Source organism: Hibiscus syriacus, unplaced genomic scaffold (assembly GCF_006381635.1).
Source record: "Hibiscus syriacus cultivar Baekdansim isolate YM2019G1 unplaced genomic scaffold, ASM638163v2 tig00111393_pilon, whole genome shotgun sequence".
NCBI lineage: Eukaryota > Viridiplantae > Streptophyta > Magnoliopsida > Malvales > Malvaceae > Hibiscus > Hibiscus syriacus.
In genome coordinates, this window is record NW_024063079.1 from 231,070 (window position 1) to 243,451 (window position 12,382).

The window sequence follows — 12,382 nt, forward strand, 5'->3', positions numbered from 1 at the left end:
GGAATTGCTCTGTTGAGTCCCTCAATTATTAAAAATTACAAAATGATCACGCGACAATTCATATGTTGCAAACTCGTCCTTTTCCGTTAAAAAATTACTCTCGTCTAGGCTGAACATTAGCCTGGTGACTAGGATGTGATAAAATATTATTTCAGAACCTTTTGAATTGTATAGTCGTTTGAGATTCTGAGATCAAATCTTATCATATCCCCAGTCAGCAGTTTAACATCCAACTTAGACGCCCATCAATTTTTAACAGAAAATGACGAATTTGAAACATATGAATAGTCGGGTGATCATTTTATAACTTTTAATAGTTGAGGGACTCAATAGAGCGGTGCCTTATAGTCGAGGGACTCAATAGAGTGGTGCTTATAGTGGAGGGACTATTTTATAACTTTTAATAGTTGAGGGACCAACAAAGTAGTATCCTATAATTAAGGGACCATTTGTGTATTTTACCCTAAAAATATCCTTAAACTAATAATACACATTTCAAAGGTAAAGAGATTAAAAACAATCAAATTAATACATTAATTCGTCCAAAACTTTTGACCAATGCATATCATAAATAATAATTAAAAAAAAGGAGAGAAGCGGACCGCCTCTTGTACGGTCCCGCGCAAAAGGCCCAAAACTAACAAATTTAAGCGGTTCAAATTCGGTTTACACGGATCAAGCCAAACTAAGATAATTAAAAGAAAAATACTTGGCGCCTTAATTCATTTTACCTCCAATTTTCAAATTTTTCACCGACTACATTAGAATAGAATAATAGATCTGGGCAGTTCAAAAAAAAGAAAAAAAAGAATCATAGATCTGCACATCTCTGAGATTTTCGGCATTTTGCATCATTAAGAAACAAAATCAAATACATTCTCTTCTCTGCCGCCGTTCCGGAAAATTAAGGACCGCCGACATGGACAGCAACGAGGATCTAGAGCTAGTTTCGCATTCCGACGAGACATCTTCTCCTATTCAAGAAAGAAAGTTTAAACGATTGGAGAAGGTGAAAACGATTTCGGAAAATACATCCCCATTTGAAGCCCTGGATTTTGGCACATCGGAGCCCCGAGTAGTTGAGGAGCCGAAATCGGGATCCGGGTACGAGGGTTCTTTTGACGAGGAAAATGAATCGAGTTCTGGCTTTGATGAAAACGGGTCGGGTTCAGTTGCTAAACGGGCTTTGGATTTTGATTCAATGACTGAGGAAATTGATGGAAACGTTGAAGGTCAGAGTCAAGAGAAAAGAATTAGGGATTTCGAACCGGAGGAGTCAGAAAAGAAACTGCCTAGTTTCGAAGAAACGGAGAGTAAAAGAACGAAAAAGAAAAGGAGAGTGAAAGGCGTTGACGATGGGGAGATGCTCATCTTACCTGAAAGAAGAACAGCGAAGGTGCAGAAAAATATTTTGTTCTTATTTTTAGATAACAATTTCACATGAAAACATAAAATTCTGTGTTGAATTATTTGTTTCGGAATGTTATTTGTCTGCTTTTTCGTGGTTTATTATTAATATTTTTTTACAGGAAAGAAGAGAATATCTTGTCCAACTTCGTGCTGAATCTCAGAGACTGCTCCGAGGTATTATGAACAATAAAGGTTTATGTACAATTTTGGTATGTAGGTTCATAAATGATTTTGATGATAACTGTCGAACTCTTGATTTATGTATGGCTCTGGGGTTAGAAACTACACATGCTGCATTTCAACCAGCACCGATTGTTCAAAAGCCCATATCATCAGTTTTAGAGAAGATTCGGCGAAGGAGGCTTGAGGTTGCAAAGAAGTGAGCATTTAGCTTTTGTAGTTTGCCTCTATGTTGATTAAGGCTTGGTATTTTTGAAGGTCTTATAAACTTTTACATGTTTTCAGGACATATTTTGCCATTGATGATCATGATGGGATTTCAAGCAAAGATATGGCAGGGACTTTATTTGAAGATGTATCTGAGGACGAAAGAGGCAATGAAAGGGAGTTTATGGAAGTTGAAAGCGAGGAGACAATTGTAAAGCATGGAATTTCAGATACCTTGTGCTCTGATGAAATAAAGAGTGCTAAGAATGTCTCAAGTCATGAAAATCTTTCACCACAGATTGTGAGTAATTCATATTGTATTTTAACAGTGAACCTGATTATTGCATGTTCGAAAACTTTATAGGTTTCATGATTTTAAGGCTAAAACATATTTTGGGTAGGCAGTATTATTTCAATTACATGTGATTATCAGTCTGATAAATTCATATCAAATGAGTTTTGCATCATGTTCAGTTAGAGTTGTATATGTTCTGATGGTAGCACTTGTTACATTACAGGCTGCTAGTGAGGAACCCAAACCTGCATTTCGAGCTCCTATAAATGATACTGAGGTTTTCTTTTCTCCCTCTCACATTCAATCAGTTTAAGAACCACTTTTGGAATCTAATTGCTTGACTGTTTGCATATTCTAGGATCTATTTTTTGATTCTCAAACAAACAACTCCAAAGATGAACTTGCGGATGAGACCCCTAGTAGCCCTTTAGAAGTTTTGGCACCATCCGTACTTGCAATGAACTTGAAGCTTGACACTGCTCCTCTTGATGACATGTGAGCCTTATAACTTTTATATTAGTATTTGATTTGAGAATAATGTCATTTACTTTGGGTGGGCTTATAAGCTTCCGTCCAGTACTTGTGAGAATTTATCAGGATTTTAGTCAATGGATTTAGGTTCATCATGAGAACTAGCTTAGAATTAGAAAGGATTTGTGATATGTGAAGGCAACTTATTTTGATTATATCTTGTAATCATTTAATCAACCATTGCCCTTCATAAATTCTGGTTGATCTAATATGTATATCACCTTTCTTGTAGTTCCTCTGACTATGAGGACAATGACAAAGAGAACATTGATCCACAACCACATGAGTTGTCAACCAATGGCGACCCTGTTAAAGCATTTGTTGATGAAGAGGCTGAAGAAGAAGATGACAGTGACCATGACTTAGATCGCTTCCAGGATGATGACAATGAAGTTGATGAAGATGCAGAAGATATAGAAGAACTTAGAGATATGATAGCAACTGGATATGAAGAAAAACAAAGTGATATTGATAGGCGAATGGAACTCCATCAGAAGCTGCTTGACCAACAGGATGCTGCTAAAACAGCGCACCTATTACGAAAATGGGGTCCAAAGCAGAGAGAAACAGCCTTGCTTGATGATGAAGGATTTGAGGAAGAGGAAGAGGATGAAGAGGATTTTTCTGAAAATGAGGAAGATTCACGTCCAGTAAACTTGCGCGCATGCATATAAAAAAGATAAAGGAATGATACCACAAATGTTCCGATAAGGATGACAATACATATCATCTGATGATGAAGAAGCAAAAAAAAAACTTGTTGAACAATCCCTGTCTGACAAAGCTGTGAGTTATTAGCAACTTTAGATTTCAGCATGCATAGCCTTTTTCTGGTCCATAGATATGCATTTTGTTTTGCTTTTGATCATGAGATAGAAACTGAATTTAGTAAAACATAATAGAATCAGAAGGCTGGGCTCCTGCCTCCAACAAAGGATGCAAGATCGAAAGAAACTCTTTGGTTATATAAAGGTCAACAATATGCCTGAAACCAGAAAAAAAGCCAAAACATCACGTAAGATTCTTACCTACTATTTTTTCCCAATGAAATTTGCTTTTCACCACCCAGGTTGCTTTGCTGCAAATAATATTTCCTAATGACCATTATCATTGCTCTTGATTTTGGCAGCCTTTTCTAACATGCTGTTCATGGGGAAAAAAGGGAATGAGTCCTCAAAGGTAAGCTATTTTTCCATCTTATAGGAAAACTTTGAATAAAGTGGCATTGCATATCAATTCTAAAGGCCACTAAGTACTACTTTGTTGGCAAACATTGCAGTCATTCATTGGTAGGGGGTCAAATTGTTTTATACCATCATCCACCAAGCAAGGATCAGGTATCATACGTTCATTCGTATTTGAACGTGAAGACAATAATAGCAAAAGCACAACCACAATGGCTGAAAGTTCTGAAGTGGTAGGCTTGCTTAATTTACAGCAATTTTTGCTAGCTTCTGTCATCTTATAGTTAGCTTTTGAACATCTTTATCAAGTTTGAAATTGGGAGTCGCTTTGGTTCTTATAATAGGCTTCATCTATAGCTCTACTGCATTTTATTTCCTCATATTAAACTGCTAAAACTGTATTGTTATTGCAGAATCAATGGAGAATCGACCAAAGAAAAATGGTTGCATCAGCCAAGTTCAGCAATTCACATCAGATCAAGTACTCAACGAAGAAAAGAAGAGATGGAAACAAGTTCAGGAGCTCAATTATTGGAAATATTGAGGCAGTCCTCTTCACTGCAAACAAGTGAGTGCAGTGGTAGTAAGAGAAGTATTGTTGGCCACACCGAATCCTTATATGCTGCATTCAAGCTGGAAAAGAAATCAGTAGGAACTAAAAGGCCGAATGTATGTAAAGATTCTCTAGATTATTTAGCACTCAACAATTTTATATCAAATGCAAAGTCCAATTCCAACTCAGTTCTCTATTAAGTAAACGTACTTGCTCTCTCTAAAGGCTTAGTGTTTTTTTGTTTTTTTATTAATCTTACACAAGGATTTTCTAATCAGTTTGCTATTGTATTATTATGTAACTCAATGCGATATTCGAATAAAAAAATCTAATGATATGTTACCATGTGTAATAAAAAAATTAAAATAATTTTAATTTGGGAAAATATAAATTTGAGATTTTTTACTATTTTTTAAAAGATTTTTTTTATTGCTCATGACAGCTATGTTTTATGGAAAATTACGATGGGCTAACTGGGTCACTCATTTTTTAACCGGGAAATATGATAGACTAACACAATAAGGAAATGATGGTATAATAAGGAAATGATAAATAATATTTCAAAGTACCAAACTGATAATTTAAGTAAATAACATATGGACCACAACAGTTATTAATCCTTCTTTAAATTTGGCATGTAGGCAAAATCTTGGTCCGTGTTATATCTATTATCTATAATATAAAAAGTTTGAGTTTTGGATAAATTTTTAAATCATTAAAGGCATTCTTTTATATTAGTGACATTTAAAAACTGTTTTTAAATAATAAATAAAAAAGTTATTATTATTAAAACCAAGTCATTAAATTTGAACAATTAACCTCTTAAAAAATAATATAATATTTATAAATTTTTTAATATTGAAGCTTATAAATATCTTTAAATAAAATATTTTTCAAGTATAAATTTAGAATATATATATATATAATTAACGATATAATAAATTTGGCTCCTTATAAAATATTGAATTTTGTTTTATCTACATATGATTTAAAATTCGTCGATTTTTATAATATCTATTTAAGTTATTTTAATATAGAATAAAATAATTATTTAATATAAAAATAAAATCGTATATGCATGTCTATTATGTTAAATATAAGAGGTGTAAGTCTAATCCTCAAGGGGGAATTTTGTTTTGAAAAGGGGAGCCAATTCCCTACCGAGAATGATAAATGATTATAACATGAAATCAAGCAAACATTATCTCAAGGTTCAGTTGATAGTATTATGCAGCAAATGTTGCAGGTCAATTTTATAAGGTTTTCCGGTAACGATAATATATGATTTGATACATATGGATTGTCATGATTGGGTTGGAACTTGAGTGATGGGTCATATGTTGGACTTTAAATGGCATGCTTTAATTACCTTTAGGTCAAATATTATGTGAGAAATGGAAAATGGTGGCTGCCATTCATTCTACAAGCACCAAAATGTTTCCAACTTATCTCAAGTTGACAGGGGATGAACAGTTTTCTTCTAGGCTGAAGGCCGAATCCATCATCTTCTTGTCCTTATTAAAGTGGAGTTGATCAGACAGAACCGCCATACCATCCTTGCCATGCCATCTAGTATATCGTTCAGAGCTTGACATACCCCAACTATCTGCAAAAAAAAAAAAAAAAATTAGGTGAGAACGGGCCATATTGACAGTGACACTCTTTGTTACCTGTTGATCCCACTGTTGCAGCTCCTCCTTGTCATCTTCAAAATGTATAACCGCTTCCACTGTTGCATATCAAATGTCTAGATGAGACATTGAATCCATTAAAGTGGGAAGCAGGATGGACCAAGGGGACCTGAGAGATAATGCCCTTGAAAGTTTTAAATTTTCGTATATTTTATATATTTATTTATATTTTTATTGATAATCTATTTTATCCTTTCAAATTTTGTAAGTTCGTCATCTAACATAATTCTGTCCACCGTGGGAACTGTGAAGTAAACAAACTAATGTGGCAAGCAATTGAAAACCTGGTCAATTGAGCCCCTTATTTTATCCTCAGAAATCATTCTTGATGCGATTTTTCAGCCTGTAAAGAAGTATCAGCCAACCATCTTCTCTGTTAACTACATTAAATGAAAGTATTTCCTCGTACGGAGAAAAAACACAAGCCAAAACAAGTGGGTTAAAATGTTGAAAATAAATTGTGCCACTGAGGAATCATACCTTATGGGGAGGAATGCCCAGTAAAGTACCCAACTCAGCAAAACTATTCCAAAGATAGCAAAACTTTGTTAAAGTTTACCAACTTTGAAGAAGGCTGAAAATCGATTGTGTTACATTTATAACCTTATTTGTGTAAGTTGCTTGCACTAAGAAGATTATGCTCTATCATGGCGCGGTCAGCACAGTAAAATTGTCGGCAAGCACTGGTTCTGTTGGGAGACAAAGGTTCTAAGTCAATAGAATTTATTTTAATGTAAACAAAACATCTAGGACAGTCTAGCTTATAACCTGATGAGGTTTAAGTTCTTCAGCAAATGCATCAATTTCAGGTTTTCTTAAATCCTCTCCGAATAAACCTGTCATCTCCATATAAATCCCCATCAAATAGAAAAACATGCAAGCATAGTGCACACAAGGATCCATGAGAGAAGGAGGAGAACCTTGTAAGTCGGATATATGAGGAGAACCTTTTGTAATGTCGGATATATCTTTAACTTGGAGCATCGTTTATCCTGAAATATTACCAAATCAACAACATAATTAGAATCTCAGTTTCAAACAGTAAAAAGGAATTTCTCATATTAATTCCATCATGAGAAGTGTTTACGTTGTACAGGATGGAAAGAAGTCGAGAGCGTTGAGGACCAGCAGCTGCTAAAATTGTACATGTTACCGCAGCAGATAGAGCTTGCTCCAGTTCATCCTCATCGATTATTCTGTAGTAAGAGAACATTGATAACTTCTGTACCAGAAATCCTCAAACATATCTCAATATCAGAATGGGAGAAATAAGTTACAAGCTAGCTGGTAATAGAACAGCCAGGCAAAGCATGATTATTTTCAAAGAGAATACAATTGCTAGATCAAGGTTCTCTGTATATATCAGCTAATAATCGCTTCATAAATGGAGATACAAGCAAAATTTCTACATAAAGAATATATCCTAAAATTTCGTACCATCTCCTATTTTTCGCTTCTCAATTTGAGATATGTCATAGTACCGCAGTGCTGCTTCCAGGAACTTCCTCTTTATATCCAAAATCCTTGCATAACCAACCTGAAAATAAGAAAAAGAAGTAAAGAAACAAATGACAAGTGACAAAACTTTCAAAATCTAATAATACTGCCTAAAACTTGTACCAAACCTTGTAGTGTAAAACCAACATTTCATACTGACGGTTGCTAATCAAGAATGACGCTTTATTAATAAAAGCTTCAGCATTAACAGCATCATCATCCTGTAAATTTTCAAGTAATGGTTTTGTCAAAGTTCAAAACGAATTTCAAATGTCAAAACAGAATGAATACACTACTCATTGACATTCTAACCCGTCCAAACTGTCTAAATTATGATAGCATTCAACAAAACAATACCAAAAAGAAATTCAATACCTCAAGATATAGACGAACAATTCGGATACATTCTGACAATATGAATGTGTCATCAATAACCCCGAGAGCCAGATCAGAAACATGAAAGTATCAATAGGAACAAAGAATACAACTGTATATGTGTGCGTGTAAGTGCATGTGCATGTGCATGTGCATGTGCATGTTGTGCATGGTGCATGCATGTGCATGTGTGCATGTGTATGTGTATGTGTACATATACAAGCATACACATATATCAGCTATCATCGAAAAATTAAAGTGAATCTTTTTCAGACCTCATTCCAGAATCTAAATCAATCCCACTTAGCATCTCTGCTGCTTTTGACCACTGCTGCTCAGATTCATACAACTCGCAAGTTTCTCTCTGATAAACAATACCTGTATTACTCGTACAAAATAAGCAGGTTTTGCTTAGAAGTAAAACGTGAGGCTTTAGAGAATAAAAAAAACAAAACAAAAAGGCAACTTAAGGCTTGGTATTTTTGAAGGTCTTATAAACTTTACATGTTTTCAGGACATATTTTGCCATTGATGATCATGATGGGATTTCAAGCAAAGATATGGCAGGGACTTTATTTGAAGATGTATCTGAGGACGAAAGAGGCAATGAAAGGGAGTTTATGGAAGTTGAAAGCGAGGAGACAATTGTAAAGCATGGAATTTCAGATACCTTGTGCTCTGATGAAATAACAGTGAACCTTTAAGATTATTGCATGTTTTGGAAACTTATAGGCATGGTAGCACATTGTGATTATCAGTCTGATATCATATCAAATGATTTTGCATCATGTTCAGTTAGAGTTGTATATGTTCTGATGGTAGCACTTGTTACATTACAGGCTGCTAGTGAGGAACCCAAACCTGCATTTCGAGCTCCTATAAATGATACTGAGGTTTTCTTTTCTCCCTCTCACATTCAATCAGTTTAAGAACCACTTTTGGAATCTAATTGCTTGACTGTTTGCATATTCTAGGATCTATTTTTTGATTCTCAAACAAACAACTCCAAAGATGAACTTGCGGATGAGACCCCTAGTAGCCCTTTAGAAGTTTTGGCACCATCCGTACTTGCAATGAACTTGAAGCTTGACACTGCTCCTCTTGATGACATGTGAGCCTTATAACTTTTATATTAGTATTTGATTTGAGAATAATGTCATTTACTTTGGGTGGGCTTATAAGCTTCCGTCCAGTACTTGTGAGAATTTATCAGGATTTAGTCAATGGATTTAGGTTCATCATGAGAACTAGCTTAGAATTAGAAAGGATTTGTGATATGTGAAGGCAACTTATTTTGATTATATCTTGTAATCATTTAATCAACCATTGCCCTTCATAAATTCTGGTTGATCTAATATGTATATCACCTTTCTTGTAGTTCCTCTGACTATGAGGACAATGACAAAGAGAACATTGATCCACAACCACATGAGTTGTCTCCAACAACCAATGGCGACCCTGTTAAAGCATTTGTTGATGAAGAGGCTGAAGAAGAAGATGACAGTGACCATGACTTAGATCGCTTCCAGGATGATGACAATGAAGTTGATGAAGATGCAGAAGATATAGAAGAACTTAGAGATATGATAGCAACTGGATATGAAGAAAAACAAAGTGATATTGATAGGCGAATGGAACTCCATCAGAAGCTGCTTGACCAACAGGATGCTGCTAAAACAGCGCACCTATTACGAAAATGGGGTCCAAAGCAGAGAGAAACAGCCTTGCTTGATGATGAAGGATTTGAGGAAGAGGAAGAGGATGAAGAGGATTTTTCTGAAAATGAGGAAGATTCACGTCCAGTAAACTTGCGCATGCATATAAAAAAGATAAAGGAAATGATACCACAAATGTTCACCGATAAGGATGACACATACATATCATCTGATGATGAAGAAGCAAAAAAAAAACTTGTTGAACAATCCCTGTCTGACAAAGCTGTGAGTTATTAGCAACTTTAGATTTCAGCATGCATAGCCTTTTTCTGGTCCATAGATATGCATCTTTTGTTCCTTTATTGCTTTGATCATGAGATAGAAACTGAATTTAGTAAAACATAATAGAATCAGAAGGCTGGGCTCCTGCCTCCAACAAAGGATGCAAGATCGAAAGAACTCTTTGGTTATATAAAGGTCAACAATATGCCTGAAACCAGAAAAAAAGCCAAAACATCACGTAAGATTCTTACCTACTATTTTTTCCCAATGAAATTTGCTTTTCACCACCCAGGTTGCTTTGCTGCAAATAATATTTCCTAATGACCATTATCATTGCTCTTGATTTTGGCAGCCTTTTCTAACATGCTGTTCATGGGGAAAAAAGGGAATGAGTCCTCAAAGGTAAGCTATTTTTCCATCTTATAGGAAAACTTTGAATAAAGTGGCATTGCATATCAATTCTAAAGGCCACTAAGTACTACTTTGTCCTTGGCAAACATTGCAGTCATCTTTCATTGGTCGGGGGTCAAATTGTTTTATACCATCATCCACCAAGCAAGGATCAGGTATCATACGTTCATTCGTATTTGAACGTGAAGACAATAATAGCAAAAGCACAACCACAATGGCTGAAAGTTCTGAAGTGGTAGGCTTGCTTAATTTACAGCAATTTTTGCTAGCTTCTGTCATCTTATAGTTAGCTTTTGAACATCTTTATCAAGTTTGAAATTGGGAGTCGCTTTGGTTCTTATAATAGGCTTCATCTATAGCTCTACTGCCATTTTATTTCCTCATATTAAACTGCTAAAACTGTATTGTTATTGCAGAATCAAATGGAGAATCGACCAAAGAAAAATGGTGCATCAGCCAAGTTCAGCAATTCACATATCAGATCAAGTACTCAACGAAGAAAAGAAGAGATGGAAACAAGTTCAGGAGCTCAATTATTGGAAATATTGAGGCAGTCCTCTTCACTGCAAACAAGTGAGTGCAGTGGTAGTAAGAGAAGTATTGTTGGCCACACCGAATCCTTATATGCTGCATTCAAGCTGGAAAAGAAATCAGTAGGAACTAAAAGGCCGAATGTATCTGTAAAGATTCTCTAGATTATTTAGCACTCAACAATTTTATATCAAATGCAAAGTCCAATTCCAACTCAGTTCTCTATTAAGTAAACGTACTTGCCTCTCTCTAAAGGCTTAGTGTTTTTTTGTCATTTTTTTATTAATCTTACACAAGGATTTTCTAATCAGTTTGGCTATTGTATTATTATGTAACTCAATGCGATATTCGAATAAAAAAATCTAATGATATGTTACCATGTGTAATAAAAAAATTAAAATAATTTTAATTTTGGGAAAATATAAATTTGAGATTTTTTACTATTTTTTAAAAGATTTTTTTTATTGCTCATGACAGCTATGTTTTTATGGAAAATTACGATGGGCTAACTGGGTCACTCATTTTTTAACCGGGAAATATGATAGACTAACACAATAAGGAAATGATGGTATAATAAGGAAATGATAAAATAATATTTCAAAGTACCAAACTGATAATTTAAGTAAAATAACATATGGACCACAACAGTTATTAATCCTTCTTTAAATTTGGCATTGTAGGCAAAATCTTGGTCCGTGTTATATCTATTATCTATAATATAAAAAGTTTGAGTTTGGATAAATTTTTAAATCATTAAAGGCATTCTTTTATATTAGTGACATTTAAAAACTGTTTTTAAATAATAATAAATAAAAAGTTATTATTATTTTATATAAAACTCAAGTCATTAAATTTGAACAATTAACCTCTTTAAAAAATAATATAATATTTATAAATTTTTTAATATTGAAGCTTATAAATATCTTTTAAATAAAATATTTTTCAAAGTTATAAATTTAGAATATATATATATATATAATTAACGATATAATAAATTTGGCTCCTTAATAAAATATTGAATTTATGTTTTATCTACATATGATTTAAAATTCGTCGATTTTTATAATATCTATTTAAGTTATTTTAATATAGAATAAAATAATTATTTAATAATAAAAAATAAAATCGTATATGCACATGTCTAGTTATGTTAAATATAAGAGGTGTAAGTCTAATCCTCAAGGGGGAAATTTTGTTTTGAAAAGGGGAGCCAATTTCCCTACCGAGAATGATAAATGATTATAACATGAAATCAAGCAAACATTATCTCAAGGTTCAGTTGATAGTATTATGCAGCAAATGTTGCAGGTCAAATTTTATAAGGTTTTCCGGTAACGATAATATATGAGTTTGATACATATGGATTGTCATGATTGGGTTGGAACTTGAGTGATGGGTCATATGTTGGACTTTAAATGGCATGCTTTTAATTACCTTTAGGTCAAATATTATGTGAGAAATGGAAAATGGTGGCTGCCATTCATTCTACAAGCACCAAAATGTTTCCCAACTTATCTCAAGTTGACAGGGGATGAACAGTTTTCTTCTAGGCTGAAGGCCGAATCCATCATCTTCTTGTC

At 34.1% G+C, this 12,382-nt stretch overlaps 3 protein-coding genes across 3 annotated transcripts; 2 read left to right on the forward strand and 1 right to left on the reverse strand.

Annotated features, from left to right (window-relative positions):
- The first annotated feature begins 811 nt into the window (after positions 1-811).
- LOC120160798 (DNA ligase 1-like) lies at positions 812-3,297 on the forward strand. The gene is made up of 7 exons (XM_039171135.1): positions 812-1,396; positions 1,530-1,584; positions 1,690-1,789; positions 1,876-2,098; positions 2,316-2,369; positions 2,451-2,587; positions 2,856-3,297. The coding sequence occupies exons 1-7, from the start codon at positions 920-922 to the stop codon at positions 3,295-3,297; spliced, it is 1,488 nt and encodes a 495-aa protein (XP_039027066.1). The 5' UTR covers positions 812-919.
- Positions 3,298-6,995: 3,698 nt separating this feature from the next.
- On the reverse strand, positions 6,996-8,452 carry LOC120160799 (COP9 signalosome complex subunit 4-like). Its single transcript, XM_039171136.1, has 7 exons — positions 8,428-8,452; positions 8,199-8,301; positions 7,924-7,984; positions 7,677-7,769; positions 7,489-7,588; positions 7,139-7,247; positions 6,996-7,043 (listed from the first exon to the last, which is right to left on the reverse strand). Exons 1-6 carry the CDS (start codon positions 8,450-8,452, stop codon positions 7,243-7,245), a joined length of 387 nt encoding a protein of 128 aa, XP_039027067.1. The 3' UTR covers positions 6,996-7,043; positions 7,139-7,242.
- Positions 8,453-8,483: 31 nt separating this feature from the next.
- LOC120160800 (DNA ligase 1-like) lies at positions 8,484-10,996 on the forward strand. Its single transcript, XM_039171137.1, has 8 exons — positions 8,484-8,615; positions 8,763-8,816; positions 8,898-9,034; positions 9,302-9,863; positions 9,987-10,098; positions 10,213-10,262; positions 10,366-10,506; positions 10,688-10,996. The coding sequence occupies exons 1-8, from the start codon at positions 8,484-8,486 to the stop codon at positions 10,964-10,966; spliced, it is 1,467 nt and encodes a 488-aa protein (XP_039027068.1). The 3' UTR covers positions 10,967-10,996.
- Positions 10,997-12,382: the final 1,386 nt, after the last annotated feature.